The 26,740-nt window shown below is 41.6% G+C and overlaps 4 protein-coding genes across 13 annotated transcripts; 3 read left to right on the forward strand and 1 right to left on the reverse strand.

Moving 5' to 3' along the window:
• Positions 1–281: 281 nt before the first annotated feature.
• dnajc18 (DnaJ heat shock protein family (Hsp40) member C18) lies at positions 282–8,668 on the forward strand. Of its 7 annotated transcripts, none has more exons than XR_016117959.1 (11): positions 282–769; positions 1,712–1,877; positions 1,946–2,091; positions 2,156–2,359; positions 2,468–2,580; positions 3,807–3,916; positions 3,985–4,157; positions 4,238–4,415; positions 4,503–4,587; positions 7,283–7,369; positions 8,505–8,641. XR_016117959.1 is itself a non-coding variant. In XM_089017760.1 (9 exons), the coding sequence occupies exons 1-8, from the start codon at positions 643–645 to the stop codon at positions 4,360–4,362; spliced, it is 1,164 nt and encodes a 387-aa protein (XP_088873886.1). In that variant the 5' UTR covers positions 282–642; the 3' UTR covers positions 4,363–4,381; positions 4,503–7,144. The 7 variants fall into 7 exon arrangements, 2 of the variants coding, with proteins under 2 accessions (XP_088873886.1, XP_088873885.1); XR_016117960.1 differs by having other exon boundaries at positions 4,238–4,381; XR_016117957.1 differs by having other exon boundaries at positions 4,238–4,587; positions 8,531–8,668.
• brd8a (bromodomain containing 8a) lies at positions 5,806–22,996 on the reverse strand. 2 transcript variants are annotated; one of them, XM_089017758.1, is made up of 21 exons: positions 17,622–20,504; positions 17,484–17,531; positions 16,870–16,966; positions 15,754–15,823; positions 15,624–15,673; positions 15,383–15,505; positions 15,205–15,285; positions 14,311–14,375; positions 14,093–14,235; positions 13,452–13,634; positions 13,280–13,361; positions 13,005–13,139; positions 11,896–12,056; positions 11,337–11,748; positions 11,222–11,259; positions 10,717–11,012; positions 10,433–10,525; positions 8,911–8,979; positions 8,539–8,821; positions 7,455–7,499; positions 5,806–7,144 (listed from the first exon to the last, which is right to left on the reverse strand). In XM_089017758.1, exons 2-21 carry the CDS (start codon positions 17,500–17,502, stop codon positions 7,085–7,087), a joined length of 2,505 nt encoding a protein of 834 aa, XP_088873884.1. In that variant the 5' UTR covers positions 17,503–17,531; positions 17,622–20,504; the 3' UTR covers positions 5,806–7,084. The 2 variants fall into 2 exon arrangements, with proteins under 2 accessions (XP_088873884.1, XP_088873883.1); XM_089017757.1 differs by lacking the exons at positions 17,484–17,531; positions 17,622–20,504 and adding an exon at positions 22,870–22,996.
• Positions 15,732–22,083, forward strand: gng8 (guanine nucleotide binding protein (G protein), gamma 8). The gene is made up of 4 exons (XM_089017765.1): positions 15,732–15,869; positions 20,582–20,634; positions 21,463–21,562; positions 21,763–22,083. Exons 3-4 carry the CDS (start codon positions 21,479–21,481, stop codon positions 21,889–21,891), a joined length of 213 nt encoding a protein of 70 aa, XP_088873891.1. The 5' UTR covers positions 15,732–15,869; positions 20,582–20,634; positions 21,463–21,478; the 3' UTR covers positions 21,892–22,083.
• Positions 15,732–26,708, forward strand: tmem45b (transmembrane protein 45B). 3 transcript variants are annotated; one of them, XM_089017763.1, is made up of 6 exons: positions 15,732–15,869; positions 23,733–23,930; positions 24,000–24,212; positions 24,298–24,482; positions 25,705–25,847; positions 26,136–26,708. In XM_089017763.1, exons 2-6 carry the CDS (start codon positions 23,741–23,743, stop codon positions 26,245–26,247), a joined length of 843 nt encoding a protein of 280 aa, XP_088873889.1. In that variant the 5' UTR covers positions 15,732–15,869; positions 23,733–23,740; the 3' UTR covers positions 26,248–26,708. The 3 variants fall into 3 exon arrangements, with proteins under 3 accessions (XP_088873889.1, XP_088873887.1, XP_088873890.1); XM_089017761.1 differs by lacking the exon at positions 15,732–15,869 and adding an exon at positions 22,828–22,964 and having other exon boundaries at positions 26,136–26,707; XM_089017764.1 differs by lacking the exon at positions 15,732–15,869 and adding an exon at positions 23,077–23,100.
• Positions 26,709–26,740: the final 32 nt, after the last annotated feature.

Below are 26,740 nucleotides of genomic sequence, written 5' to 3' on the forward strand. Positions count from 1 at the left end.
AATGTGTCTTTTGTGTTGCGTTGTTGTGTTTTATTTGTTATTTAGTTTTTTGTTATTTTGACTTCAAGAGGGCGTCGTGAGAGTGGCTGCCTTTACAGCAGGTCCAGTATTTTGTTTTTCTACTTCTTCCTTTCGTCATTTTGCTGCTGTGAAATGTAAATTTCTCCACTGAAAGCTAATGGCCAATCCAGTCCAATATTATAACGCAACACGCTGGATTTTTCTTCTTTTTGTATTTAAATGAAAATATTTTTCAGAAGTGACGTCACACAGCGCTCGTCTTCAACCAGTCCAAGCTTCGCTGGTGCAAACTGTCTCTTAGTTTTTTGTTTAATTTTGTCATGATTTATTTTGTTTGCTTGTTGTCTTTTAAGTGTGCGTCATTGACTTATTACCTCTAACTAAATGTCACGCGTCCTTGAATTTTCCCAGGCTGTCACAACCGACGCTGCCAGCCGGCCGGATAGCATCAAGCCTTTGACAGCTCGAAGCTAACGAGTTAGCTCGCTAGCCCGCGTTGCTAACGTAACGTTACGCAGCTGTCACCCAACGAGGCTAAGTGGCTATCAAGGTGCACTGCCACCGTCTTGTACGGTGTGTGACGATTTTCGTACATTTGAAGCTACCGAAAAACAACAACGAATGGACAAAGACGGAGCGGACTGGCTGATAGAGAAGGCAAAGCTGTTGTTACGGTCAGGAAAGAAGGACCGAGCGTTGCAGCTACTCTATGAAGCCCAGAAGATGTACCCCAGCACCCGAGCTCGAGGTAACATTAGCATGGCTCATGCTGAACCGTGACACTCGCGTAAGGTTACCTGATTATAATGTTTTATTTTTGGCTGTCGTGTCTCTTCAGCCTCGAATGCTTAATATAGTGGAAGACGTGACAGCTGTTGAACTTTTGTGCTGGTTGGATATCAAGTCCCCCCATATCTTCATTTTGAAGTACATTTCAAATACTATTATTGAAGTTGTGCGTTTTACCTATTGCTGTACAGTATTTGGCTAAACATCTCGACCGATTGTTATCAAGTCAGAATACTGTTACGATCCGGTGAACATAAAACATGACACCAGGAGGAGAAAGACTGAAAACATTATCCGAAAACAATGTATTTTTTTATGTCAAAGTCAGCTCTATTGTCAAATGTGCTAATATGCATGATGTAGAGTTTGTACAATGGATTGAATTATGAGCAAATATTTCACAATTACAAGTACATCTGTAAATATTTTGAGACCGGATAATTATTGCAGAATATTAACTTTCTGTGACATTTTTGTTTGCTGAAGAGTTTTCAGAGAACATTTATTAGCATCACGGAAGACAAAAATGTCTTTGATACCGACAGAAAAAAACAACAACACTAAATTAATTTCACTTATGACCTGCGACTAAACATTAGTCAAGCCCCCTCGCTGCCCATCTTTAAAACCCGCCTCACTTGTAGTATTTGGTATTTGATTCAGCATGATTCAGACTTGATCTTAGTTTGACTCCCTGATGCGTTCTACTATCTTTGTGACTGCTTTATTTTTCTGTATAGGACAGCTGTCCATGTTAAGCGCTTTGTTACAGCTTCAGTTATTGTTAAGGCGCTATATGAATCAATATATTGGATTGAAAAATGTACGTGATATCTGTTTTTTTTTTTTTTTTTTTTTTAATTGTCAACCAAGACTTGACATTTTCCTCACTCCTCTGTAGTGCTGATCGACGCCATCATCAATGGAGGCAACGCTACTCCGGAAGCGAACCACGTTCCCCCGCCTAGAGGCTGGAGAGATGAGGATTGCGGAAGCGCAGACAAAAATCACATGAGCGGCGATGACAAAAAGAGCTACTCAGAAGAACAGCGCCAGGGTGTTCTCAGGTAATGTAATCATAATCGATGTCAGCATGATGAGAGCTCGTATTTGAACATCCACGATGTCATAACAGGATTAAAAATTGCCGAGACTTCTATGAGATCCTTGGTGTTGCCAAGGATTCTAGCGATGAAGATCTGAAGAAAGCCTACAGAAAGCTGGCCCTCAAATTTCACCCTGACAAGAATTTTGCTCCAGGAGCCACGGATGCTTTCAAAGGTTGCTGTTGGATTTTGTGAAAAAATGTCTTCCAGCAGTGTCAACATTGGTTTTCTGTCCTTAGCAATAGGCAACGCGTACGCCGTGCTGAGCAATCCGGAGAAAAAGCGGCAGTACGATCAGTATGGCGATCAATCGGCGACCGAGAGCGTACCCCAACACACCACCAGCCACCACAGCCACTACCGAAATTTCCACAGAGACTTTGAAGCGGATATTTCCCCCGAAGAGCTCTTCAATATTTTCTTCGGAGGACGTTTCCCCACAGGTGACAAGACCAGTGACCGTCCTCGCCAAATATAATAACAGTTATCCTCGATATTGTCTCAAAAGTTGAAATGTATGGATTCCGTTGTTTGTTTGTTCCCCTCCATAGGAAACATTCACGTGTACACCAACCAGGGAGCCCCCTACTCTCAGTTCTACCAACCACGTCGACGGCGAACATTTGAGAAGCGCAAGGATGTGGCGGAGGAAAAGCCAAGTCAGGTCAGTCAGTGAACAATTAACGTATTTTCTGGTGTTTAACGCGCACCCAAAGGCCTTGATTTTCTTCTGAAGATGACCCTGCGCCTTTGTTAGAGATTAGACATAATAAGTTATCATATTTAAAATTTTCATGCTGTTATATCCTTAGTCAACATGTGTGACTCGAATACACAATTGAACCACAGACAACCTGGGGTCAATCTGTGGTCGACAGAAACAGCAAGTTAAACTGTCATCTTCATCTAGGAGATCTGGCCTTGGACAGAATTTAGGACTTGGGAAACTCCTTTATCGCCAAAGCAATTTACGACTTGAAAGTCCTTCACAGGAAGAGCTCATTAGCCAGGTTACAAATTTATCAGTTCATGGAAGAGACAATGTTTTATTGCTCACAGCTGTTCGCGCTTAGAACGCCCAGGGATGTGGTATTCTAATCACGAAAACTATGTTTTAATAATGTATCACTTAAATTTGCATCTACTCTCAATAAATAGCTTGGCACAGGGCTGCAGAATTCAGACGTCTGTCATGAATGGCTGCGTCTCCTGCCGGCAGTAAAGACAATCTTTCTGGGTTTGAGTCTTTGTCCACAGTGTCCGATCGAACATCATAAGGTATAAGTTATATTTTGTGTGGTTTTAAGGCTTATTTAATAGAAAATAATATTTTATGGGCACCTGGGATTATTCTCATTTTTAATGGTTTCTTATGGGAAATAAATGTTTGGCAGACGAACTTTTTGCTTTGCACACACTTTCTGGGAACCAATTAAATTCGTAAGCTGAGGTATCACTGTATTTGTTTGCCATTTTTCATCATTGAAGGTGAGCCTTATAGTCTGGTGCGCAGTATACACGGGAAAAGTTTGCAAATTAATAAATAAATTAATAAATTTCTTCACTGTGAGACTAATAAAGGCATATCCAATCCAATCCAAAATACACCATTCGTTGAGCGAGGGCCTTATACACCGGAAAATCAGGATAAAGGCGTCCTTTTCACCAGTGGATTAGTTGCGTTGTGGGGAATTGTGGATGTCTGCTACATGCTAAATGTTAAAAGCAAACACGAAGCTGTAGCATCCATTGACGAAAAGAGATTATCTCACATCTCCTGTAAATCCACTTCAATTCCAAGCCGCAACAGTTCCACATCCGCTCCTTTCTTCTGATCGCGGGCATCGCAGTAAAGCGCACACTACTCACACGGTTGTGATCTGTTCTCAGAACACCTTCACGGCTCTGCTGCAGCTCCTTCCCGTCCTGGTGCTGATCCTCATCTCGGTGTTCACTCAGATGATGGCCACCAACCCGCCTTACAGCCTCTTCTATAAGCCGTGAGTATGCGGGAGAGACGTTTAATTTCACGTGGATGTCAATCACACGCTAGCCGTGTTGCTCGCAGGAGCATGGGCTTGGTGGTTTCCCGGGAAACGCAGCACATGGGCGTGCCGTATTACGTGGATAAAGGTTTCGAGGAGGAGTACCGCGGTGGCGCCCTGGACGAGTTGGAGAGGACAATCGAGAGCGACTACATCGAATACTTGCAGAGTAGTTGTTGGAAGGAGAAGCAGCAGAGTAAGCGAGCCGCGTCGTCCGGGGGGGAGGGGGGTTGATCTGCGTTTCGTTTGACGTGTGAAACTCTTCTCCCGGGGCAGAGTCGGACTTGATGAACCTCAGCCAGCTGTACCGAGACGATCGGTTAAAGCAGAAGGCCGAATCGATGAGGTTGGACAACTGCGATAAACTCCACAGATTGGTCGCACGTCAGCGAGGAAAATGAAAGGACCGGTTTGTTAGAGGTGCCACGTTGTTATTATTTGTACGATTATCAAGGTCAGTTTATCCACTCGGGCCACGCTGGTAAGAATCATACGGTCTATTTGGGGGCAAAATGGGTAAAATGTGCCTTGTCTCTTCCAGGACGGTCCGTTATACACGTTTGCATGTCAGCTGATTTGATGGCCACAGTACTGAGGCTCCTTGAAACGGTTTCCGCCTGTCTAAGGTCATTATATTCCCCGTGCATTGAATTTGACTATTAATTCTGCTCATTGTTCTCGCCAAGTGAATTTATTTAATTTTTGAATGAATGAATGAGTGAATTTATTAATTTTGTGTATTTAATGAATCTACATATTTGCTACAGTGACGTGAATGATGATTCTTTAGACAAATCTGAGCACTCTTGTACTGTGAAGTTATGGATTATATGTATTTATTTTTTGGTTTGGTTAAAATCAAACTAGGAAGTGACTGACTTTTTTTTTTTTTTACTCATTCACTGCCATTCAGGAATTTATTCAGGAATTGAAAATAATACGTAGCGTTTAGTTTTGTTTTTACATGCTTGGGTGACGATAAAGCGCTGGCCAGACCTCTGGCAATGTTTTTCATTGCCACAAGGGGGCATCATTTCCATTTTTTCCATGTTAGCGCTTTGTTCCAGCTTCAGTTGTTGTTAAAGCGCTATATAAACCAATAATAATAATAATAATAATAATAATAAATTTGATTTATAAGCGCCTTTCAAAACTCTCAAGGACACTTTACAGTCACCGGATAAGTTTTTCTACAGGTGAGCAGCGACACCCGCAGTTCACTCAACCCGGACGAAAAGCACATATAACAATAATCTTTATATGATAATATGATAATAATCCATTTTATTTCAATAATAATACATGTCATATATAAGCGCCTTTCAAAACTCTCAAGGTCACTTTACAGTCACAGGATCAGTTTTTCTGCGGCTGAGCAGTGTCAGCCATTCGCGCCAGCGTTCACTCAAGCCACTCATAGAAAGCTAACTCGCCAGCTAATAGATAGCTAATAGCTAGCTTGGACATCCGCCTTCATTTCAACCTCATATAACTCCAGACCCATATAACTTAGGAATTAACTATTTTTTTCTGCTAAAAGAGAGTCTGAGTTTTTTTTTACATTGCATTAAATGTTTATGTAGTCCTAAAACTCAATAATCTGTAGTTCCTGGAATTTGAGTGACAATGACAAAATTCCTGGCACTGGAGTGGCCACATTTTTGCACATCTGGCAGTGAATGAGTTAAACACCGTGATTTATAAAACACTTCTTCGGTTCGACCTTACTGCTTCTATTTTGGATCTGTCAACAGATGATTTTTGTGCGATGACTTAAAAGTTGTTGAGCTCTGAGATAATGTACAAGATTGACCCACTCCTTTTTTTAAAAACGAAAATGGACATTAGAAATGAAAAATATGGAAATTACCGTATTTTCTGGAATATAAGGCGCACCTTCAACGAATGACATATTGAAAAACTTTTTCCATACATAAGGCGCACCGCATTATAAGGGGCACCTTCAATGAATGACATCTCTTAAAACGTTTTTATGACATCTCTTAAAACGTTTTTCACGCATAAGGCGCACTGGATTATGAGGCGCATGGTCAGCTTTTGAAAAAATATTTTATTTTAGGTGGGCCTTATAGTGCAGAAAATACCGTATTTTACGTTAGTTTCTGATGATGTGTTCAGGTTCACCTCAAGCACTTTTGTTATTTAACATTAATCTGTTGTGTTCATGTTGCATGCAGCCACAGTTGAAAGATATTATTTTAGCAACATGTTTTTATCTTATATTGACTGACTGTATTGAGCGATTCATGCACAACACGTTTACTTGGAATCATAAATAGAGTTAAACACGATTTGGCTTTTTGGCATTTTCTTCCTGCTCCCAAAACAAATCCAACCAGAAAATTAAAAGGAAAATACTCTGACTGATGTATTATTTGTGTATTTGCAGTTTTGTTTCTACATCCATTATTTATTTATTGCACTCCCACTTCAGTTCGCGATAATAAAACAATTTACAAGTACACAAGCCAAACATGAGTTTATTGTTTAAAAGTATACTTCCTGTTCTTGTTACAGCCACAAAACACAGTGAGATTACCACAGTACCGTTTCACTCAAAATATAGGCAGGTATGCGCAAAAAACAACCACAAAATATACATTTCAAATAAAAATAAATTGCGTTGCGAGAAGAAAAAAAAAGTCAAGCAAATCAGAGTCTTTGGCCTCTGGTTTCATACATTGTCTTGACTTCCGTAGTGCATTTCTCACATTCCCAACACGCGACTGTGCACCAGACGCAGCCCGCCTGTAGGATTAGTTGATTTTGAGGCTTTATAGACACTTATACAACCTGATGTTCTTGCCTTTGAGCGATCTATGAGTGATGTGCAACCATCAAAGGCTTTGACCCACTCTTTCGGAATCCCGCCGCCTCTTTTGTAATCTGGGATTACACGTAATCCATTTCTGCAAAATAGGAGCTTCCCCACAGCGCCGTCTGCAGATCGTTGGAATATGGAAAGCAAGTTGGGGATTATACGGCAAATATGATGCAGATTGTGTGCGGGAAGGTGGAGGGGGGGGTGATAAATTAAATCTCGGACGAATTAATACTTTTCATTTACAGTGTCAGACTTTCAATGATTACTGTTGTTTTTGTTCACTTCTTCATTTTGAGGTCGGCTTCGATGGCACAGCGGCGCCCTCTCGTGCCTCCATCCTGCAATGACAAGCAGAAAATAGGATTCCATTGGGTTTTTACTGTTTGAATTAAAGCTCTTGTGAATATAAACCGGACATTTTTATCATTTTTAGTCAAATACAATGTTTGATTCTGAGTTCATTAGTGTTTTTCCAGGAAGTGATTTGAACTGTTGCCACTCAACTGGAGCCAACGCCAACTGACTGCGCTCACGAGTTTTCTCAGTTCTACTAGAAAAGTCAGGTCTGTATCACCACATTTACATTTATTAGTGACCTTAATAACAGAGTCATTGCTATTTTTTTTCCGTTTAGTTTTATGTACTCACAAAAAGAGACAGCAGAAAAGCAGGGGAGGACATGGAGAAGGCGTCCTGTCAGAAAGGAACAAAAAAATAGATATATCAGAGCCAAGATTCGTAGGAGACAATTATCAGTAGAGCTCCATAAAAACGTTTGATTTGTGGAGGCCATTTTGAAACTGTTGTTTTGATGTATTAGAAGAAAATACATCAGTCACTGTAGTAACCCTCCTATTACGTAGATAAAAAAAATCACCTTGATTATGTTGTGGGTCATTTTTACCCGTATGTAAAAATCCACACAACACAGTCAAATACCTCTTTTGTGTTTCTGAGACGTTCTAAACATACTTGAAAAGAGAGACAACATATTTTCTATCCCATTGGGATATTTTAGAACTGTTTTGAAGAAAGGAAAGGTTATCCAGTGCTTTTGTCAACACAAAAAACAATGGGTAAAATTGACCCGTAACATAATATAAGGGTTAACTGGCATTATTAACTCATTCACTGCCAGACGATGTGCAAAAATGTGTCCACTCCAGTTCCAGGGTTTTTGCCATTTTCACTCAAATTGCAGGACCCACAGAATATTGAGTTTTAGGACTACATAAACATTTAATGCAACATAAAAAACATTAGACTCTCTTCTTTTAGCAGAAAAAATAGTTAATTCCTAAGTTATCTGGGTCTGGAGTTATGAGCTTGAAATGAGGGCGGATGTCCAAAATACAATGCAATCCAATCCATATTGGTTTAAATAGCGCTTGAACAACAGCTGAAGCTGTATCAAAGGGCTAACATGGAAAAAAGGGAAATGCTGCCCCCTCATGCAAGGGAAAAAACTTTATCGGCATCCCCGCCAGAAAAAAAACATTCAATTCACCGTAAGAAACATTCTTTCATCAGAAAAAAAGAGTTAATTCCTGAATTATATGGGTCTGGAGTTATCTGAGCTTGAAATGGAGGCAGCTGTACAAAATACAATACATAGATTTATATAGCGCTTTAACAACAGCTGAAGCTGTAACAAAGCGCTCGGGAATGGCAGCGAATGCGTTAATAATTTCTTTTCAGCCTCGAAATTGGCCTCCATATTCTAGAGATGGACCTTATCTGCGGAGTCCTGCCGTCGCAAGCCCTCACGGCCCCTCAGGCCTTTGGCGCTAATACCGGACTCGGACGACTCCATGATGAGCTGGGTGGCGAGAAACTGCTGGATCTGCTCTAGGACGTCGCGCTGCATCTCCACTGCCATGTGGTAGACGTCGTGATCCAGGCTGTTGTACATGACGGCGTTCTGAAACATCAGCATGATATCCCGCTGGAATTCGGCCGTGGTTCGCATGGAACCGCTTTCAATGTTTTTCTTAATGGTCGCCAGGTCCATGGGCCTGCGCAAAGATGCGACGTGTGAGCGCTAAGCTTCATGTCGTCAACACCGTCGTCTATGCAAATCGGTTCAGGTCAGTCTGTTTCATACCTGTGCACGATGCCATGATATCCTGGTGCGATCTCATCCGTCACTGGCTGCAGGAAGACATTTGCATACCTACGAGTATCAAAAAACCATATTTCGAAGAGTCACGCTGGAGGGAACTAAAATCAAATTGCTTTAAAATTTATGTTCTTGGCTTGTGCAAGAAAAAAAAAAGTAATTGCAAACCTCCATCTCCCGTCAGAATCACCACACTCTTATAACACCAACTTTTTATTTGAAACGTAACATGGTCTCATAATAACTTTCGGAACATTATCTTACATCAGGACACCGCAGTGCCAATAAACGGCCCATTTTTCTCTAAAAATTGAGACAGTGAAACTACATTTTTCCATGGAATACAATTGTTTTTTTTTTCCTTCTTCATACTAAAATTGTAGGTTGGACACTGTGCTCAATATCAAATAAAATATTAGTCTCTAACCCTGCCTTACAGGCACTGTTTTGATTGTATGCAATTACCGTATTTTCTGGTGTATAAGGCGCACCTAAAAAAGCCTTGATTTTCTTGAAAAGAGGACCCTGCATCTTATATGCTGGTGCACCTTATATGTGAAGTAATATTGAGCCACAACGGGCAGCCAATGACTCAATTTCCCCAAGTAGAAGTACTGCGTAACCCCAGCCTACACTGTAGTGCCTTATAACGTGGTGTGCCCTATATTTGGAAAATTTGTATACACCCCCAATGAACGGTGTGTTTTCAAACTTTTTCCAGATATAAGGTGCACCTTCAATGAATGAAAACATTTCCAAATATAATATATAGTAAAGTCTCGTTATATCGATATCGGATATATCGATAGTCCCGGTTATATCGATACTATTTCTATGCACGCACGGAGAAAATTACATGCAAACAGGGTCGGATATATCGCTAGTCCCGGTTATATCGATATTTTTTCGGACTCCCTTGAAAATCGATATAACGAGACTTTACTGTATATGAATATAAATGTTTTCAAAATGTAAGGCACACCACATTATAAGGCGTTACAGAAGAGGCTCGGGTTACGCACTACTTCTTCTACATGGGGAAATGGAGTCGTGGCTGCTGACAGTCGTTGCGAGACCTGTTGTGGCTCATTATTACTTCACATATAAGGCGCAGGGTCATATTTTGAAGAAAATCAAGGGTTTTGGGTGCACCTTATCCACTGGAAAATACGGTCGGTATATTTATATATTATGTTTGGAAATTATGTTTGGAGTTTGGAATTGAAGGTGCGCCTTATAGTCTGCTGCACCTTATATGGCAAACATATATACAGGTAACGGTGCGCCTTATACTCCAGTGTGCCTTATACCCCGGAAAATACGGTACACGAAATATACGTATTAATTGTTTCTCAAGGCTGCGTACAGAGTGAATCTTATACAACGTTAACGTAGAATCAGAAATTGAGGCATGTGAGTCCGGTGATAAAGTTGTCCCTGGACAACTCTACATGACCTAAATATAAATTTTCCAAATAAAAGTGTCATTTCCTAACAATGTCTTTACCTGTGATTGGCAGCGGCACGCCAAACCAACATAATGGCCTTCTTCCAAATCTTGTGAGCCTGCAGAGCCTCCAGGTCCTCACTGCACAAAGAGCTACACGGAGAAGCTTCAGTCAGAATTAAAGGCGACAACGTGGACGCTCGACATGACACGGCGCAACAGTAACTAGATAGAAATTTGAATATATATATATATATATATATATATATATATATATATATATATATATATATATATATATATATATTTATGGGCAGGAGATGTCGCCCCCGCCCCGCCCTTACAACTGTGATGATGCAGGGCTACTGGCAATAGAGTCGGCCGTGGTGTGAAGCTGCAGAGATGACGAAGCAGTGTGTAGGCTGCACGCGTCCTCGCTCTCGCTGGCCACGCGTTCCATTTCCATCTCTCCGTCGGGCTCCGACGAGAACCCCTCGCCGCCGTCGTCATCTTCTTCTTCTTCCTCCTCCTCCTCGTCTTCGTCCTCATCGTCTTCCGGCCCGTTGACCTCATTGTCCGCGTTTGTCCCTGAGGTGTTTTCTTGACTTTCCACACTTACTTGAATCTCGTTTTTTATCTCCTGCAAAAATGGCGGATGGCGAAATTTTGCTTAGAGCGCAATCGCGCTGTAGAGTTGCGATGATGAGTTTGATTTTGGTGGTTTTAATAATAATAATAATAATACATTTTATTTCAAGCGCCTTTCAAAGCTCTCAAGGACACTTTACAGTCACAGACAAGTATAGATACAATAATAAATAAAATACATAATAATAAATAAAATTTTACCTCCTTGACGGTCACGGGGAAATCTTCTAACACCGATTCTGCAATTAAGTAACAAAATTCAACAAAATCGACAAAAATCTACAAAATGTCTCAAAATTGTCACACTTGTCCTTACCCTGACTGGTGCTTTCAGGTCTTTGCTGCGTCCACCCTTCTTCCAAAGGCGTTTGGCTTTTCGGGTGCACCGCATCTCTCGCGGGCTCGGCCTGTGCGGTAGCTCCGCTGGAAAAACTCCTGGAATTGCATGAGGTTGGTGGAAGGCCACTCGTTCCCACCGGGCTCGCCGCATCGCAGTTATCTTGACTGCACGCAGAGGACGGGAGTTCGGCTGAAGTTTTGCCCTGAATCTCTAACTCGTCTTTCTGATTGCTTGTCGGGCTGCGGTGGAGAGATGAGGACTGAGGGACCCCCGGGGGGTCTTGAGGATGGAACGCTTCGCCTTGCCAGGCGGCGGGAAGAGCATGGCCATTTTCTTCGCATAGGAAGAGGGCGGCCTCGACAGCGGCTGCATCCAAGGCATCTGCAGCCTGGAAGAAACGAGATCTGGGTGAGTTGACTCTTGGTCGCACGTGGGAGTTCGAAATGTTTCGCGTGCGTGTTTGCAAAACTCCAAAGAATTTTACCGCGAGCCAAAGTTAATTTTGGGATGGTAATTCCCTGTCCCCGATCATCACCTTGTCCTCAATAATGGCGATGATGTCCCCGACTGTCTTGAGATCCAGTTCATCCGCCATGTAGGAAACCGTCACATCCTCCTCGCTCAGCTCAGACGCTTTCGCACCTGCGGGGACAGGCTGGCATCCAAAGGATGCAGATGGCGCCATCACATCCACCTCTGCCAAAAAAAAAAAACTAATGACGGATCACGGTTGAAAAACGAGGCCACGTTAAACGATAGGAGGCGTTTATTTCACAAGCAGGCTTCCAATGGTGTACAACTGGAGTGCATCATGTAAGCGGACTTAATATATTTGGATTTACCGTATTCTCCGGTGTATAAGGCGCACTGGAGTATAGAAATGCCTTCATTTTCTTCAAAAGATGACCATGCGCCTTATAATCCGGTGCACCTTATATGCAAAGTGCCGTATTTTCCGGCGTATAAAGTGTACCGGAGTATCCACAAGCCTTCATGTTCTTCAAAAAATGACCCTGCGCCTTATAATCTGGTGCACTTTATATGCAAAATGCCGTACTTTCCGGTGTATAAGGCGCACCGGAGTATAAGGCAAACCCTACAATAAATAGTGTTTACAAACTTTTTCCATATATAAGGCACACCAGACCATATGGCGCACCTTCAATGAATGACACAAGTTTTCCAAATATAATATATAAACGTTTTCTAAATATAAGGCACACCACATTACAAGGCGCTACAGTAGAGGCTGGGGTTACACACTGCTTCTTCTACGGGGGTGCGCCTTATAATCTGGTACGCCTTATACACCGGACAATATGGTATGTAATTCATTGAAGGAGCGCCTTATGATCCGATGCGCCTTACATATGGAAAAGGTTTGAAAATACACCATTCATTGCAGGCTGCGCCTTATACTCCGCTGCGCCTTATACACCAGAAAATATGGTATGTCATTCATTGAAGGTGCGGCTTATGATCTGGTGCGCCTAATAGTGCGGAAAATACGGTAATGAAAATGTGAGATCTGAAAGAAAATCCCCTTGTATTATTGGGAAATAGCGATCAACAAAACGAAAAATATAAGCGCTAAGCTATTCGACCGTATATGACAGCACGTTGCGCACGTCTTGAATTTGAGACCTGAACATGCTGAGGCGGCGGATTTCACTGGAGCCGGAGCAGCGCCGGAAGTGGAGTCTGTGCTGACCATGAAGCCTAATTGGGCCGATAAGTGTGCGGGTCCCGCCTCCAGGAGTCGAGACAACATTGGAGCGCCTGTCAACCGCAACACAATAGTAATTGTAATAATACATTTCATTTATAAGCACCTGTCAAAACTCAAGGTCACTTTATAGTGGACGTACATACACAGAATACAGGTGAACCTCCTCAAAAATGCCCAGTGAGTATTTTACCTGATGCTGGAGAGAATGGCAGCGTCAACTGTAAATCATGGACTGCAGTCATATTACCAGTGGACACGTCGCGCTCTCCAGTCTGACACGCACACACACAAAAACACTTTTTTTTTTTCCCCCCCGACACAAGTTATAAAACGCACGCCTATCGCTAATTTGAACAACCTACCAATCTGGATGTCGTAGCCAGGATGTTGCCTTTCTTCAGCAGCTCGGAGAGAAGCGGCGACGGGGGCGGCGTACCTCTCTGGGCCAGGAGTTTCTTCTGTGAGGGGTCATCGCCGAGCGATGGGTTCTCATTCACTGAGCCGGAAGAGTCGGGAAATGACATCATCCTGACGCACCCCGGAGTCTAAAGTTACGTGGAGAAAAAGAATCGACAAAGTCAGGTAGGATGAAGTTATATGAACACTGTAACGCAGAGGTGTCAAAGTCAAGGCCCGGGGGCCAAATCTGGCCCGTCACATTATATTTTCGGCCCGCGAATGCAAATCAAGCATGTTAATTGCCATGATACTTTCTAAAGTCCGAACCAAAATTTGAAATTATCCCATGTAAACCACAGTAACCGATGTGCATGTGGAACTGTTGCGGCTCGGAAATGAAGCGGATTTACATGGGGCAGGAGATGTATGATAATCTCTTTTCGTCAATGGATGCTACGACTTTCATGTTTTCTTTCAACATTTAGCTTGTAGCAGACGTGCACCACTGGTGAAAAGGATGCTTTGATCCTCTCCTCTTTCACTTTCATCTCGAACTTCTTCATGCAACAACAAGGGTGCAGAACGTGCTTCAGATTGGATGTACCTCTTTTGTGGATGAGAAATCGGGACGCAAGCACGAGAGAGGGTCGCCTGACGGAAACTCCGCACTGGCCGAGTTGCAAGCCGTGGGTGAATGCATGGTGGCACCCGCCACACGCCGAGGTGTGTTCTTTGCTACCTGTCTGGCTAAAAGAGAGAGAGCGAAGCTAATGGCAACATCACAAATTTCAGATAGCTCGATGTATGCAGTAAAAGCAATACCTTGGTAGGCTGCATCTGTGGTTTTTCTTTTTAGCTCGGCTTCATCCTCTTCCATTTTCACTTTCCTATACGACACAATAGATTTAAATGCAGTTGACCACAGCTGTGTGCAAAATCATGTTTAGAATGTATTTCTTCATGAAAACAGAGTATCATCATCATCATCGTATTGGGAAAAAATGCTATATTTTCTGGTGTATAAGGCGCATCGGAGTATAAGGCTACCCCAATGAATGGTGTATTTTCAAACTTTTTCCATATATAAGGCGCACCTTGAATTAATGAAAACAGTTTTCCAAATATAATATATGAATACTAAAAGTTTTAATAATAATAATAATAATAATAATAATACATTTCATTTATAAGCGCCATTCAAAACTCTCAAGGTCACTTTTCAGTTACAGGATGAGTTTTTCTGTGGGTGAGCAGCGGCAGCCACATGCTAGTTAGCTAGCTAATAGATTGCTAGCTAGATAGCTAGGCAGCTAGATAGCCAGCTAGTTACTCCCTAAATTATATGGACCATATATAAGGCATACAACATTATAAAGGCGCTACAGTAGGATGGGCCATATATAAGGCATACCACATTATAAAGGCGCTACAGTAGGATGGGCCATATATAAGGCATACCAAATTATAAAGGCGATACAGTAGAGGCTGGGGTTACGCACGACTTATTCTACTGGGGTGCGCGATGGAGTCGATGATTGCTGACAGTAGTTGCGATCCCTATTGTGGCTCAATATGACTTCATATATAAGGCGCACCTGCGTATAAGGCACAGTGTCAGATTTGGAAGAAAATGAAGGCTTTTGTGTGTGCCCCATACACCGCAAAATACTCTAGATTTTGAATCTTTGAATGGATAGAGAATTTGCTGCATCTTACTGCTGAATTTCCTTCCATAATTCGTCTAGTTTGGAGTCCAGATGACCAGCTTGAATAAGTTCCGACTCTTTCTTCAGCGTCCTACAGGTTGGGAACGCAGTTAAGAAAAAAAGAGCATGGCCGTGTCTTAATAGTTGCTAAAAAATGTCACATTTCCATAAAAAGTGTATTGGTGTACTTGTGCTCCTCTTGGGTTTGTTTGATCAACTTTTTTAATTCATCGATCCTCTGAGCGGTCAGCTTGCGCACGATCACGTCCCCCACCGTCTCCACCACCTCCCCCTTCTCGCCTCGCTTCCTCCTGGAATAATCACACAATGACATTGAAACATGGCTGTGAAAGGGAAACACAGTAATCCGCTTGTCAAATTTGATTTTTGCCAGTAAATACAGTACGTGCTTTCTTTTCCATCACTCACTTTGGGGCTTCTGTATTTTCTAGCAACTCGGAATATTTTGACGCGCAGTGCTGTGAACAGAAACTTAGTCAATTGTAAATAGTGTGTGAAAACCTTTTTTTTTTCCTCAGACATTGAGGACACATCATACCTTTTGAGAGAACCAATCAGGTGGCCGGCCGGGTTCCGCAAAGGGTTTGATGGCTCGACTGACAGAGACCCTGCAAATGTGAAGATGGAGGAAACACGTGATCATTTTCTCCCAAGGTCAGATTCAATCACTTCTCAAGAACTCTTTTAATCAATGACATCATGACATAAACACGCCTCAATGATGCACATTGATTACATATTAATTTAGCCTTATTTATTTAGCGCTTATTGTGTATCAATGCACGTTTCTCTGCATTATGTATAGTTAATCTAATTTATAACACAAGCTAGGCAAATGTACTGTATGTATAACCATCATGTGATTCATCAATAATTCATTGACTAATAATGAAGTCAAACGGGGGTGTAGCCAGAAGCTGAACTGCACCATGTTTGTTTGTTTTTTGGGACTAGCTTGCTACAATTACTCTTCTTGTCCCATACCTCATATCTTCTGTATGTACCAAAATATGGTATTACATAGTCATTGCTGCATTTGGTTATCATTTTTTTCGGTTTAAAAAAATTGTAGCAAGCGAAAGCCTGCTATGTCTTATAAAATCAAAGTGTAGAGCTAGATCTGACCACCAGGCTTTGACTTTTAACTCATTCACTGCCAGACGATGTGCAAATATGTGTTAGCTCCAGTGCCAGGGTTTTTGTCATTTTCACTCAAATTGCAGGACCGACAGGATATTGAGTTTTAGGACGAGTTCAACATTCAATGCAGTGTAAGAAACCTTAGACTGTTATTTCATCATAAAAAAGACTTAATTCGTAAGTTATGAGTCTGGAGTTCGAAATGGGGGTGGCTGTACAAAATACAATACAATACATACATATTGATTTTTATGGCGCTTTAACAACAGCTGAAGCTGTAACAAAGCGCTAACATGGAAAAAAGGGAAATGCTGCCCCCTCGTGGGAGGGAAAAACATTGTCAGAGGTCTTACCAACGCTTTATCGACACCTCCGGAAGAAAAACCAAAACCCTAACAATTTCGGGAATGGCGCTCCACGTCATGCTTTTCAAATCCCGAATAAATTGGGGGTGGCAGTGAATGAGTTAAGACCTGTGAGTTGAAGTGAATCGAATGACTGTTCCTGTAAGTACCAGTTCTGGTCTCCACTCTTCATGACTGATGTGGCCAAACACAGCTTCTCCCTGAGTGACCATTCTTCTGTCGGACCGATCACGATCAGCTTGTGTTCTGCAGATGATACAAAAAAAAAGAGTTAAATCATTTAATCTTAACTCATTCACTGCCGTTCACAAATTTATTCGGGATTGAAAATATTAGATTATATTCCGTGGGTCCTGCAATTTCAGTGACTGACAAAAACCCTGGCACTGGAGCGGACACGTTTTTTTCACATCGTCTGGCAGTGAATGAGTTAATATAAACCAAACTCTTTATTTTAAAAATAGGGGAAATGCTGCCTTTCCCCAGTCTGTCTTTACTGCATGCTGATTCAAGCTGCAATCCAAATCCTTTGTACTCATTGCACCGCTGAGTAGAAACACACACGCGCGCGCGCACACAGAGCGACTGCGGCCAGCTGAAGTGTCTGTAAACAGAGGTGTCAGCTGGAGAGACCTGCAGGTTGAACGGCGGTGCATCCAAACTTTGTGACCAACACACACAGAGAAATTGGGGACGCCGCTCAATCATTCAGCTAGCAAATAGCAAGTCACAGTAACATCTCCCGTGCGCCGACATGACTCACTTCCAACGCCGTTTGCCATCTTCCCGTCATCCCCACACGCCGCACATCCTGCCGCACGCAAACCAAGCAGTTAATACCACATGGATTATCACGACGCGACGCGTGAACGAGTAAATAAAACACAAGCATGCTGGTTACCTTGAGAAAAAAATACAAATAATAATGTGAACACTCCCCAAGGGTTTTCCTCGTTGACGTTAGCTCGCGCGCCCCATCCTCGTTATTGTGCCGTCTTAGCTTAGCGTTTTAACTTTCAATATCAAGTCGCTCCGTCAGAATGCAGGATTCGATTCAACGTCCCCGGCTTAGTCCGAAGTCCGACTGCGTCCACGTTCGAGAGCGAGCAGTCAGCCAAGAGCAGAAAAAAATAGCTGTGTGGTCGCACGGGTCGCCGTCGTCATTTATCATTCAAAAGTAGCTAGCTACATGCTGTGTGCCGTGTGCACGCGCACCAACTCGGGCACTGACTCGATGATGGCAGCGTGAGCGCGCGCGAGGGCGCGCACACATAGCCATGTCTACCCCTACGCTAGTTCACGTGAACAATACACATTTTCATAACCTTCTCTTGATAATTACTCCATAAGTACAAGTGTTGTACCAGTGCAACCTTTGTAACAAAGTAACTAGACGTGTGTAGTTTTGTGCCACCGTACATAACCACTCCACCAATTCAAACACTTCATAAATGCGAATAGCCTAAAAAATAGACACCCATAACATGATTTTGGGATTTGCATTATTAAAATCTCGCAGAATAACGAAAGTCCACATTTTGGGGGATGTAACCCAAAAATAATTACAATATTTTAACACATAACAAATATGACTTTAATAACACTGAAAATTGTGTTTGCTTCATTTTATAGTATTTTATTATAACAGACAGACCCAAATATACTATTTTCATGATTAGACTAGATTGAAGAGTTTGCATTTTGCCCTGAAATTGCTATTCATCATTTCAATGATCAGTAAGGTCCTTTGCAATTAAAAAGCTTTTTTTTTTTTATCGCACGCAAAACATTGTTACGGAAGAGGATTAGGGCCACTGATGAAAAAAATAAGGTTGGCAAGATTCTCACTTTAATCTTAATTCTGATTTAAAAGTGACAATTCAGAGATTTAAATTAGAATTATAGGAACAGGAACAGAATTCTGATTTATCTCAGAATTTTCAATTTAATCTCGGAATTCTGACTTTCAAGAAAATATGACATGGAGCTTCATTCCCACATATGTTCGGGTTTTGGATTTTCTTGCGGCGGGATGCCAAAAAGTGCTGGTCTGACCTCTGGTAATATTTTTCCCTTCCACGAGAGGGCAGCATTTGCCTTTTGTACAGCCGCCCCCATTTTAAGCTCAGATAACTCCAGACCCATATAATTTAGGAATTAATTCTTTTTTTCTGATGAATGAATACAGTCTCAAGTTTCTTACGCTGCATTGAATGCTTATGTAGTCCTAAAATTCAACATGATGTGGGTCTTGGAATTTAATGACACCCTGGCACTGGATTGGACACATTTTTGCACATCGTCTGGCAGTGTATGAGTTAAATTTTTTTGGCCCTTGTCATGACACCGAAAGAACAACAACGAAACTTTTGCATTTCTATCTTGGCTCCTCCATTGATCAGTGGGAAAGAAATGATAATGAGGCACCTGACATTTAAGACCACTCCACTGCCACTTTGCCCCCTTAGTGCTTTGTGTAATAACTGGTAACTCATTTGTACCATCAGACATATTAATTTCGTAGTGAGATTATTTTTGTGATTCACTGCCGATTACAACCGACGTCTCCGGACAAGTTGTGTCCATAATTTGTAAAATGACTTCTACTGAGCGTATTTTAAAAAGATTCCACCCCATATAGCTAGCTATATTTTACGTTTTAAGACTGGCGCTGAATATTAAGGAAGTCTTGTTTTTGAGTTGGTGACAAGTCCGTACGTATTTTGCTGTATTGTTTGTTCTGAAAACGTTGTGTTGCACCCAAAAGCCGCCAGAAGAGGGTGTCCAAGCTCCATGTAAGGAATTTATCAGCCTGTGGAAACGGAGGTGGCCGGAGGAGGTCGCCATTTTGTGCCTCTTTTCTGGTGATCGTTTCTTGCCAATGTTACCTCAAAATGGCATGGAATAAATTCTTTAATCGATTGCAAACATGTATGCTTTCCTCTTCAGAACTATTTGAATCATATCCATAACTGGAGGTATAACAACAAAGCATATTCTCAGAATCTGAAGCCATTGTTTTGATTCTCAAGCAATGTAAGACGCCTTGGCGTGACGTCACAAACTGGGGGCGGGGCTTTCTGAAAATGCCCAATTCACAGCTCAATTTTTTGCAGATTTTGGACACTAGATCATTTTTATTGATGTTTTGAATTTGAATAAAAATATAATACTGCGTGTTTTGGGTATTTTAGATACTATAAAACGTTTTTCTGCTGTCAGTTAAGAAACAAAAAAGTGACATCATCCATTTCAAACACACATCTGTTTCTATTGCATCTCATAGTATCATGCCGCTGTTCCTAATATTTTGGCCTAAGCGTTTGGCTAAAAAGCCATGATGTGTGGCGTTTTCATCAATAATGCATCAACTTGGAAGGAGACTGATTTCCGATCAGGTTCATTTCCCACTCGGTCCGAATGGGAATTCGTGCATGAGCCGTGTTTGACTGGCGATCAGTCCCAGGTTATAGAAACCGACTGAGATCAGTTCCAGCCCAGTGTCACCTTGAATATGATAAAGCGATTCCAAAACATAGGTGGATATGCAAATACATTTGAAATATATGTCGCGTCATGTCATGGGATGTCTGGATTTCCGTATTCAAAAAAAATATTGAATCTGAAGACCAAAACAAGCGTGTTGGCATCCTTTTCAGGCGTAAAAAAAATACTTTTCGTTAGAACATCAGGTTCCCTTCATGCGATGTTCGAATGTCATATATGGCAGTCGCATGCTGTTACGCACCCATGCTGGGATGGGGGGGGCGCAGAACCGCCACTAATTAATTGAACGAGGGAACCTGTTGAGGCTTCCCTCCTCGTCTTTGCCATTAATCACACTTCATTTGTTGCTGCAAGTTGCTGCTCGGGATAACAACAAGCGCACTTCTCCGGCGGACGAGCGTCTCACGGTGAGTTCATAGTGTTTCGGAGTTGTTTTATTTACTGTATGTCTAAGGAGAAATGCTTAGTTTTTTTTGTGTGTTTGAATTTGAGGTCATTTGAAACATTTTTAAGAAATGCAAGCACCTTGTATGTTTTCTCTATTTATATATCTATGTCTCCCTTTGTCTCTCTCTCTCTCTCTCTCTCTCTCTCTCTCTCTCTCTCTCTCTCTCTCTCTCTCTCTCTCTCGAAATGTAGCTAATTTTTCATTTCATTTTGTCTTCACTGACTGAAAAAAAATGAAAAATATCAACATTAGTCCATTGGGGAAGAGGGGTATAATTAATGCATGTTCTACAGAACCGTCGAAATACATACATATACATATATAACATATATATCCACATATATATAACATAAACTGATAAAACGGCATCTCAATTCAACATAAACATGTGAAGGTTACATTTATTTACGGTCTCATCTCGCGCCCATCAGGGGAGCAGCTCTGCCCTCTCTTGGCCTCCTCCTTTGAGACCCTCGCTGCGACGCGTGCAGCTGAGACCCAGGGCGAAGAATTAATGAGCAAATTGAAACAGACTCAATACTCACGGCCCAGTTGCCTTCAATTACCAGTTGCTGAAACACACACACACACACACACACACACACACACACACACACACACACACACACACACACACACACACACACACACACACACACACACACACACACACACACACACACACACACACACACACACACACACACACACACACACGCGCGCGGGGTCATTTTCACCATGTAAAATGGCTACACTACAGTAAATTCTTGATGCATGTTGACTGCAGGCAAAGAAGCAGCGGGATGTCCAACAACATGGCCAAGATTGCCGATGCGCGAAAGACGGTTGAGCAATTAAAGCTCGAGGTCAACATAGAGAGGATGATGGTATGTGCACTTTATATATAACTAATTAGCGCTCGGAAAAGAGAATATTTCTACCGCCGATCCCAGTGGGACAAATTATGGAGGGAAAAAAAATCCAAATTATATGACAGAGCAATTTTGAGTTGATTACACATCTAAAAAAAATGTTTTTTTTATCATTGAATAAAACTTTGATCACAAATACTTTTTTATTTTCCCAGGTATCTAAAGCAGCAGCGGATTTGATGGCCTATTGTGAAACTCATGCCAAAGATGACCCCCTGGTGACCCCTGTCCCTTCCTCAGAGAATCCTTTTAGAGAGAAGAAAATATTCTGTGAAATACTGTAAGGCCACCATGGGGCATTGCCGTAGTATCATTGCAGTTTCACATTTGTTTTTATGCCAACGCTTTTAGTTTCACAACCGCTCTGTTGTGTGTTTTATGGCGCTTTGATACGTTGACGAATTTCTATGTTTGAAGCGGATAAAGACGGCAATAAAGATTTTATGCTAAATTAGCGCAATGCTAATTTAAATGAGCCTGTGTCATTTACTGTCTGTGTTTTATGGTGTTCCTTCTGCTTGTACAATGGCGTGTGTGGCTGCCACTGCTCACCCGCAGAAAAAAATATCCCGTGACTGTAAAGTGTCCTTGAGAGTTCTGAAAGGTGCTGATGAAGGAAATGTATTATTATTATTATTATTATTATTATTATTATTCTCTGTGATATTTGTTGATTTTATATTTCTCAGTTATTTTCACATCAGGTGATGAAGATGTGTACAATAATAGGCAGGTGTGTGTATTTGTGTGGCTGGGGGAAGTGTCCCGGGATAGTGGGTGAGTGTGGTGGTGGTTGGCCAAACCCTACTTTGCGGATTTTTTGTCAATCGCAGGTGGTCCTGGTCCCCATTAACAACGAAAAACGAGGTATTACTGTAGTGCATCAAAAGCTCCTGCAGTTACCACGACTGCCTGTAGACGGTGGTATTTTTTAGTTTTCGGAGCGGTGATGTTCACAGATCGAATGTTTAGTGTTAGAATCTGGATGATTTATTTTTTTTCATACTCTTGTAGCTTTCGTTGATAAAGGGTGCATCTGAGATGCTTCAAATAAAAAAAAAATCAAGGAATGACACGTCTTTTTCCGTTCAGGATCATTTTTGGACTTGGCAGTTCTAAGATATACAAATATACATCCACATTAGAAGCTTTTATATTACATTTGAAACCCGTTTTCATTTTCAGGCTAACAATGTTGTAAAGTTGAGTTCCCAGTAGGGATCGTGGGGGTATTATTGGGTGTGGCGACGAGCGACGCTTACCCACGCAGACTTTCACATCGCGTGACAGGTGGCAACGTTCCCACATTGGCAAGCTAACTTCGTTTGTTTCTCTGGTGTTGAAGGCCGAATTTCAGGTATCGCAGCGACTTTTTGCTTTTCGTAACAAGTCGTGTTGTGATTTTGTCATTCACATTTGGAATATTTGCATTGTTAGGCGAGCAAAAAAAAACTAGTCCGACTCGTTCGATTGTGCTGTCCACAAACAGACAGGTAAAATGAGCTTCCGTTGAGTCATTGCTACGTGTAATTAATGCAATAATAATTTTAATAAAAATATTTATTCAACTATATTCGATGGTGGAAGGAGATTAAAAGTTAAGTGCGTAAAAGCGGTTGACTTTTCAAACAGGATATCCTCGACAGACTGACGTAAATGTTCGATTTAATTTCCTCGTCCATTAAATATTTACCAATAAGTTCAAATTACAACAGACGTGTTCGTGTATTATGAACATGTGTATTAGACGTGTTTATTCATCTCGATGTTCAGATTTGCTTTAGAAATCTGAAGTTTTGTTTGTTTAAATCCGGACTGTGTTCTTGGGTTGTTCTCCTTGCATGTGCTTTGCGTTTTCGATTCTCAGGCTTCCCCCAACCTCCAAAACGTGTTTGTTGTATAGTTTTTAGGTTAATTCAAGGCTCAAAGATGTTATAAGGTGTGAATGTTAACATTTGTTTGTCACTTACCTTAGTTTGGAATGATTTGTTATCATGAAACCTTGACAAGCCATTGGAATATCATAAAATGAAAGATTATCAAGTTTGTACTTTAAACTGTACGCGAGAGGTGAAAAGCTAAAAGTGGCAACCAACGTCACTGTTTCCCTTTTCTCTTTTTTCAGGCCTCAACATGGCCAATTTTGGGGGCCACGCCATTCCAGGCTCCTTCTTCTTGCTCTTTGGCATATGGCTGACGATTAAACAAACGCTCCACCGCTCCTGTTGGAAAAAACAGCTCCAAGGCAAAGTTCTCTTTCCTCCTTTCTTGAAACGAATGGACTACATCGAGGGAGGCATGCAAATCTTTGCCTCATTTGTCGGTCAGTAACCCCCGACCCCCCTCATCGAAACACTTTTGAATCCCCCTAACTGATGCGATCCTGTCTCAGGCATCATGGTGGAACAATTTGTCGTGGACGGGCCGCACGCTCGACTCTACGACGCGGACAACCATTCATGGATTAAGCTGATGAACTGGCAACACACCACCATGTATCTCTTTTTCGGCATCTCTGGTATCGCTTTAGTGGTGAGCACCGCGTCCAAGATGGTGCCGATCGGAGTGGACCGCCTTGCTCTCTCCTTAGCTCTTTTTGTGGAAGGTAAGAGCTGGAAAAGTCATTTGGGTTGTTTTTAGATCCCATCCTGGTTCCTGCAACTTTTCTGTGTTTTTGTTTTGTGACTCAGGATTTCTGTTCTACTACCACGTGCACAGTCGCCCCCCGCTAGATGCCCACATCCACTCTTTGCTGCTGGTGGCCGTGTTCAGCGGGTCGGCCAGCACCATGATGGAAGTGTTTATGAGAGACCATTTCATTCTGGAGATGCTGAAAGCTGTCCTGTTCATCCTGCAGGGCTCGTGGTTTTACCAGGTAATCCACATCGGAGCGAATTTAACTCATTCACTGCCGTTTCCTAAATGTATTCGGGAATTGAAAAGTGTGAGGTCAAGCGCCATTCCTGAATTTGTTTTGTTTTTTCTTGCGGGGAGTGCAGATAAAGTGTTGGTCAAACCTCTGGCAATGTTTTTTCCCTTCCACGAGGGGGCAGCATTTGCCTTTCGTCCATGTGAGGGCTTTGTTACAGCTTTAGCTGTTGTTAAAGAGCTATATAAATCAATATGTATGTATTGTATTTTGTACATCCGCCCCCATTTCAAGCTCAGATAACTCCAGATCCATAGAAATTAACTTATTTTTCTGATGAAAGAAGAGAGTCTAAGGTTTTTTTTGCTGCATTGAATTTTTATGCAGTCCTAAAACTCAATACAGACACTCCCCTACTTACGAACTAACAATGGTACATACAAACATTTGTGTAGTAACATATGTAGTATTCTCTCCAGTTGTACATGTACGTATCTTTATAGAGCATATATATTATTAAATGTTTATTTTTCACTACAAACCAATACGGGTTACTTATATAGGCCTTAAACATACTTATGTCAACCATAAACATACTTATATAAGCCTTAAACGCAAGAGTGGCTGCCTTTCCAGCTCCTGTATTTAATTTTTCTACTTCTTTCTTTCCTTTCCTCTTCCTTTCATAACTTTGCTGCTGTGTTACTTCCGGGTAGAGTGAACGCTGGCACGAATGGCTGCCGCTGCTCACCTGCACGCACAAAAAAGTTCTTGTCCCGTGACTGTAAAGTGTCCTTGAGAATTTTGAAAGGCGCTTAGAAATTAAATGTATTATTATTAATACACATTCTCTACAAAATATAGCAGTGAAGCAACTTACAGACAAATTCACCTTACAAACGACTGTTCGAATGTATCTCGTTTGTAAGTTGGGGAGCGTCTGTATTTCGTGGGTCCTGGAATTTGACTGAAAATGACAAAAACCCTGGCACTGGAGTAGACACATTTTTGCACATGTATGGCAGTTTTTATTCAATAGCATATCGGATAAGTGTGTGATTCGTTCCAACACCCCCACCAACACCACCACCACCACCTCTCTCCATAAAAATGAACTCCATAATGTTTGGCTTTGGCAGGGGTGTGGGCATCGGTTGTAGTTAATGATCAACCCCTTTCCCGAGGTGCTCGTTGTAGCTTACGACCATGTTTGAAACCTCCGTTCCAGATTGGTTTTGTTCTTTATCCGCCGAGCGGTCCGCAGTGGGACTTGACTTTGCACAACAACATCATGTTTGTCACCATGTGCTTCTGCTGGCATTTGGCTATGGCTTTGCTTGTCGTCACATGCATCTCGGCGGCAGTTTGGATGTGAGTATTTAAATCTTTTTACAATTCGCCTTTGGAGATTATTAGCGAACAGTTTTTATTGTTATTGAACGGCGTTCTTACTGATGGCTGTTTTTGATTTTGTAGGACTTTTACATGAACTTTGATTAAAACCGCCCTAAACTATGACTACCGGTGCTTTTTTTTTGGTGATCATCTTTCATCGAATTGCACCTTATAAGATGTTTTGTCCACACTTATAAAAAGAGGTTTCTTATAAAGTATAAATGTGAAACTAGCTTTTTCGCCTTTTTTTCCCCCTTCTCAAAGCACCACAAGGAGAATGTCCAGAAGAGCGCAGGACATCGAGATGATGATGCGAAAGAAATCCTCCACTGCGAACTCTGAGAAAGCTTTGCTTGAAGAATCCGAAGAGGAGTAACGGATTTAAAATGATCATATTTATATTGTGAGGAAAATAAGTACTGAATTTGCACTGGACTATCCTGACTGAATTATAGGCTTTTTTTTTTAATCTGATGATATTCTGATCCGAAATGCACATAGTGGATACTTCCCCCCCGCCCTAAAAAAATCTATCCATTTTCTATGTACTGCTTGGCCTTATTAGAATCACGAGTAAGCTGAGCCCAGCAAGAGGAGGGGTACGCCCTGGATCGGTCAACAGCTCGTCACATCTACACGAACTATATTTCACACTTTTATGGACAATTAAGTCTTCGATGTCATTGGAATGGGGGAGCAAGTCAAAGCATTCTACAGGAAACCACCGCAAGCAAAACAAAGGCAGACATTTTAATGACATTTACGATATCTGTGATTATGTGAAAAAAAAGGTAAATAAGGCGTTTAACGTTGTCAATCATTAAAATGAAACAAGAGGCAAACAAAGTGAATTTGTGAGATTTAATCAG

This window comes from Hippocampus bargibanti, linkage group LG16 (assembly GCF_051943395.1).
Source record: "Hippocampus bargibanti isolate YZ-2025 linkage group LG16, ASM5194339v1, whole genome shotgun sequence".
Taxonomy (NCBI): Eukaryota; Metazoa; Chordata; class Actinopteri; order Syngnathiformes; family Syngnathidae; genus Hippocampus; species Hippocampus bargibanti.

Bases quoted from the DNA above. Each gene is read 5' to 3' on its own strand.
- dnajc18 (XM_089017759.1), top strand. From the start codon at position 643: ATGGACAAAGACGGAGCGGACTGGCTGATAGAGAAGGCAAAGCTGTTG. The intron at 1,878-1,945 runs GTAATGTAATCA...ATGTCATAACAG, and splicing joins CAGCGCCAGGGTGTTCTCAG to GATTAAAAATTGCCGAGACT. The intron at 4,158-4,237 runs GTAAGCGAGCCG...CTCCCGGGGCAG, and splicing joins TTGGAAGGAGAAGCAGCAGA to AGTCGGACTTGATGAACCTC.
- gng8 (XM_089017765.1), top strand. From the start codon at position 21,479: ATGTCCAACAACATGGCCAAGATTGCCGATGCGCGAAAGACGGTTGAG. The intron at 21,563-21,762 runs GTATGTGCACTT...TTATTTTCCCAG, and splicing joins TCAACATAGAGAGGATGATG to GTATCTAAAGCAGCAGCGGA.
- brd8a (XM_089017757.1), bottom strand. From the start codon at position 22,915: ATGTGGGAACGTTGCCACCTGTCACGCGATGTGAAAGTCTGCGTGG. The intron at 15,824-16,869 runs GTACTTACAGGA...TCACATTTGCAG, and splicing joins AAGAGTGGAGACCAGAACTG to GGTCTCTGTCAGTCGAGCCA. The intron at 15,506-15,623 runs GTGAGTGATGGA...TGATTATTCCAG, and splicing joins GAAAATACAGAAGCCCCAAA to GAGGAAGCGAGGCGAGAAGG.
- tmem45b (XM_089017763.1), top strand. From the start codon at position 23,741: ATGGCCAATTTTGGGGGCCACGCCATTCCAGGCTCCTTCTTCTTGCTC. The intron at 24,213-24,297 runs GTAAGAGCTGGA...TTTGTGACTCAG, and splicing joins CTTAGCTCTTTTTGTGGAAG to GATTTCTGTTCTACTACCAC. The intron at 24,483-25,704 runs GTAATCCACATC...CCTCCGTTCCAG, and splicing joins AGGGCTCGTGGTTTTACCAG to ATTGGTTTTGTTCTTTATCC.